The sequence below is a fragment of the Priapulus caudatus genome, unplaced genomic scaffold, assembly GCF_000485595.1.
Source record: "Priapulus caudatus unplaced genomic scaffold, Priapulus_caudatus-5.0.1 Scaffold623, whole genome shotgun sequence".
Classification (NCBI taxonomy): domain Eukaryota; kingdom Metazoa; phylum Priapulida; class Priapulimorpha; order Priapulimorphida; family Priapulidae; genus Priapulus; species Priapulus caudatus.
This window is the reverse complement of record NW_014577684.1, coordinates 160,434-164,246: the sequence shown is the minus strand read 5'-3', so window position 1 is coordinate 164,246 and position 3,813 is coordinate 160,434. Positions and strand designations below refer to the sequence as shown.

The following is a 3,813-nucleotide window of genomic DNA, read 5'->3' as shown; positions in this document are numbered from 1 at the left end:
TTGCGCGTGTACGTGGGTGTGTGCGCGCGCGTGTGCGTGGGTGTGTGCGCGCGCGTGTGCGTGGGTGTGTGGTTGCGCGTGTGCGTGGGTGTGTGGTTGCACGTGTACGTGGGTGTGTGGTTGCGCGTGTGCGTGGGTGTGTGGTTGCGCGTGTACGTGGGTGTGTGGTTGCACGTGTGCGTGGGTGTGTGGTTGCGCGTGTACGTGGGTGTGTGGTTGCACGTGTACGTGGGTGTGTGCGCGCGCGTGTACGTGGGTGTGTGGTTGCGCGTGTACGTGGGTGTGTGCGCGCGCGTGTACGTGGGTGTGTGGTTGCGCGTGTGCGTGGGTGTGTGGTTGCGCGTGTACGCGTGTGATTGTTCGCGTACGCGTGCACATCTTCATAACTATAGTTATCGTTATAGAACTTTAGTAGAAAAAAATCGCATACTATAGTAATAACGCTAAAATTTAGCAAAGTTAAGAAAAATAAGCATTGATATAAAAACATTGTAAACATTGCAATATGTTTCAGTCCTAACATTACACAGGAGCTTGAGATCTGAAGAAAGAACTGAATATGAGAACAAGAACAGAGTTTCTTGTTTCCAACACGTAGTTATGCTCATCCCATGCTTCTATTCTTTATCTCTCCTACATCTAGCACGTTCGTCTGGCTAAGCTGTTTGAGTCCTTCGTGAAGAAGGACGCAAGATTTGAAGTTCCATGTAAAGTTGTTATGGGTCTCGTATGCTTTCGCCTCAAGGTACTGGTGCGCGCCCGTGTTGCTATTAGTGGTGTTCGTGCGGGAGTCATATGCGAATGTAAGCTCCCGCGCGTTCTCGCGAGACGCAGGAGGTTAACATTCCATATAGCGGATTTAATTATTTTATGCGGGCTTACAATTAAAACGAATATATTTAGCAACGCTTTTCAACTCACGTCATCAGAAAATATCATTTTCAATTTAATTCATATTAACTAATTAATAAAATTTAATAATTAATTATTTATTATTATTAATAATAATTAATAATATTTAATAAAATGACGACAATTGTATATTGTTAAAATCTCAATATCTTGATGGGCCCGCAGGAGTCAAACGCAACCAATCAGCGACTGTTAATGGCGATCAACGCATCCGGGGAATTGCACATGGTGCCTGCCTCTCTCAACAATCGTTACGTCATACGCTTTGCCATCTGCTCTGAGCACGCCACGGACAGCGACGTGCTGGTTGCCTGGAGAATCATCCAGACATTCAGCACCGAGGTATTTCTGCGTTCTTCTCAAAGCATCCGCCGAGAAAACCCGTGTTATTTGAGCGAAGTAACATATACGCGCATTTTGTGACGCCATGTTCGTAATTCAATCCTGAGTTTTTTAATCAAAACCTAGATTAAAATTACATGTAAACAATTGTAATAGGTCGATTGATAAATAGATACTAGTTACGTATCGACGAATCTCACCGAAACATTGTAGATTTCATAGAATGAACTATAATATTACCCACTTATAAATTAACATACACATACAATTACAATACAATTACAATATTTAGATGATCTATGAATATTTAAACGCAATTATAATTTAGTTTTGTCCAACGGCGACGCATTCGCAAATTGTGTCAATTTTATATCGTGATCGGCCAGTTATGTGTTGATATACGCGCCCTCTGTCGGCAGGTTCTGAAGCGCTCCCGCAGCAGGGAAAGCGGAAGCATCGAGAAGCGACAGCCGGAACCGAACGGCGTCGTTGACGATGACGAGGAACCGGAAGAGGACGTCGACATCGACGACATCGAGGATGACGTCTTCATGTTTGATCCGACCGTGACCTTGAATCATCCCCTGGAGCGGCCGCCGCCTCCGCCCCGAAGATACAAGGGCCGAGGGTCATCACGCAACATGCTCGTGCGCATGATCAGTGACCCGAAATGCTACCATCCGAAGGTAGGTGGGGCACGTACGGGACAGTACGGAGCACATATATAGCTGTCTTACATAGGTGGAATATTATGATCTCTCTATATGTGGGTGTTATGGTTTCCATTATATAAATATGCGCTATATGCTGAGACTACAACCTACTACGATTTTTATGTAATGTTACATAATCATATATATATATATATATATATATATATATATATATATATATATATATTGTTTTCCTCACAGGTGTTGCATTTATGGGTTGTCATTGTTAGTCTTCCCCCAAAGCGCTAACCTCATTTCTACAGCAGGTGTCGACAGGAGAAACCCGGGATAAAGTGCCTTGCTAAGCTAGATAAAGGTCGGTAAGCGACTGTTGATTCGTTAACTAATTTAACAGGCATTTACCAACCTTGAGCTGAGTTTGGTCTGCACCGTCATTTCCTGAGGTAGGGTGTAGGTCTGGTATTATCATGGCAGCCTTAGGGTTACTCACAACGATAATATATACTGACGCCAAAATCAACTTCTCTATCTCTTTCCTGATCTGGATTTGGTTTCAGTCTCACGATTGCCTTTGGTTTGGTTCAGCTTTACTTGAATTTCTTCGGTACACTTTCGGTGTTGGTTCTTCAGTCTTTGGGTTGTTATCGGCATCTGTTCTTCAGCTTCTGCAGTCGGTTCATTCTCATGTTCTCCTGCTGTGTATAGCTCTGCTTTGCTCCAGGATAGACAAATGACAACGCTGATGCTAATTTAGTTATTTAACTCTACGTTTTCTTTTTACAAGTTTTTTCCTCGAAATTGTGGTTAATTCTGACAGTGGTTTTCTGTCAGATTAGTTTCCTTGAATCACTATCAGTTACTGCCGACACGTTATCTCTGTTGTTATTGTATAGGTTGTACTTCTGTATTACCTGGGTTATCTACATTTATCCACGTGTTTTTTACTGATGACTACCAACATGTATTGCTTCGAGAGTAACATAGTAGATCAGTGAGTATTGCTATTACAATGGCTTTAAAGTTCCCAATCTTTAAACGTTGAGTAATAGTTTTAGTAGGTTCCTATAATTGCCGGAATATCTACAACAGCATCTGCGCTATTCGTACGAATGGATGCGAATCTATCTGTCATGGCTCATCAACGTGTAAAAATGACCAGTTTTGATGGTACGATGAAATCTGCTTGGAACCCAATTCCCCGCTCACTCCCCGCGCGCAAGATGGCGTCCGTCTCGTCACGCCTTACGTCACCTAACGTGCGTCACGGTGATTGTGACGTTTATATTGAGTCTGGTGGTGACAGTCTATCGTAGGACTTTAAGTCTCCCTGGGTGCGGCAACCATTTGGTGAATCGTGTATCGCGTATAGTAACATGATTATAGGTATTACGTCGTCGATTCGATGGACGTGTGGCAAATATGCGCGTCCCTCGAGACGCATGCATCTAATATTGTAGGTAATAATTTATTCAACCGTGAATAAAGTTTGGTTTTACAAGACTACGAATCACAGACTCGAGTGGCAAAAGAAGATTCCTGTTTTCTTTCCCTTCCTCTCTCTCTCTCTCTCTCTCTCTCTCGCGCGCGCTCTCTCTCTCTCTCTCTCTCTCTCTCTCTCTCTCTCTCTCTCTCTCTCTCTCTCTCTCTCTCTCTCTTTGCTCTCGTTTTCTCTTATGGCTCTCTCTTTTCCCTTCCTCTTCCCCTCTCTCCCTCTCTACCTTCCCTACTCTCTTTCTCGCGTTCTCTCCCCTCTACCTTACACATGCACATAGACGCACACACGTACACACTCTTTCCCCTGCCTTCACCTAACGCATTCCGTAACCGTGTGTGTGTGTGTGTGTGTGTGTGTGTGTGTGTGTGTGTGTGTGTGTGTGTGTGTGTG

The 3,813-nt window shown here is 43.9% G+C and overlaps 1 protein-coding gene across 1 annotated transcript in view; it reads left to right on the top strand.

Moving 5' to 3' along the window:
* LOC106812228 (tyrosine decarboxylase-like) overlaps positions 1–2,633 on the top strand; it is an 11,441-nt gene extending 8,808 nt beyond the window's left edge. The window contains exons 9-12 of the mRNA XM_014816059.1: positions 644–745; positions 1,078–1,254; positions 1,674–1,940; positions 2,514–2,633. Coding sequence (XP_014671545.1) covers positions 644–745; positions 1,078–1,254; positions 1,674–1,940; positions 2,514–2,633 — 666 coding nt within the window. The remainder of the gene's footprint in view (positions 1–643; positions 746–1,077; positions 1,255–1,673; positions 1,941–2,513) is intronic.
* Positions 2,634–3,813: the final 1,180 nt, after the last annotated feature.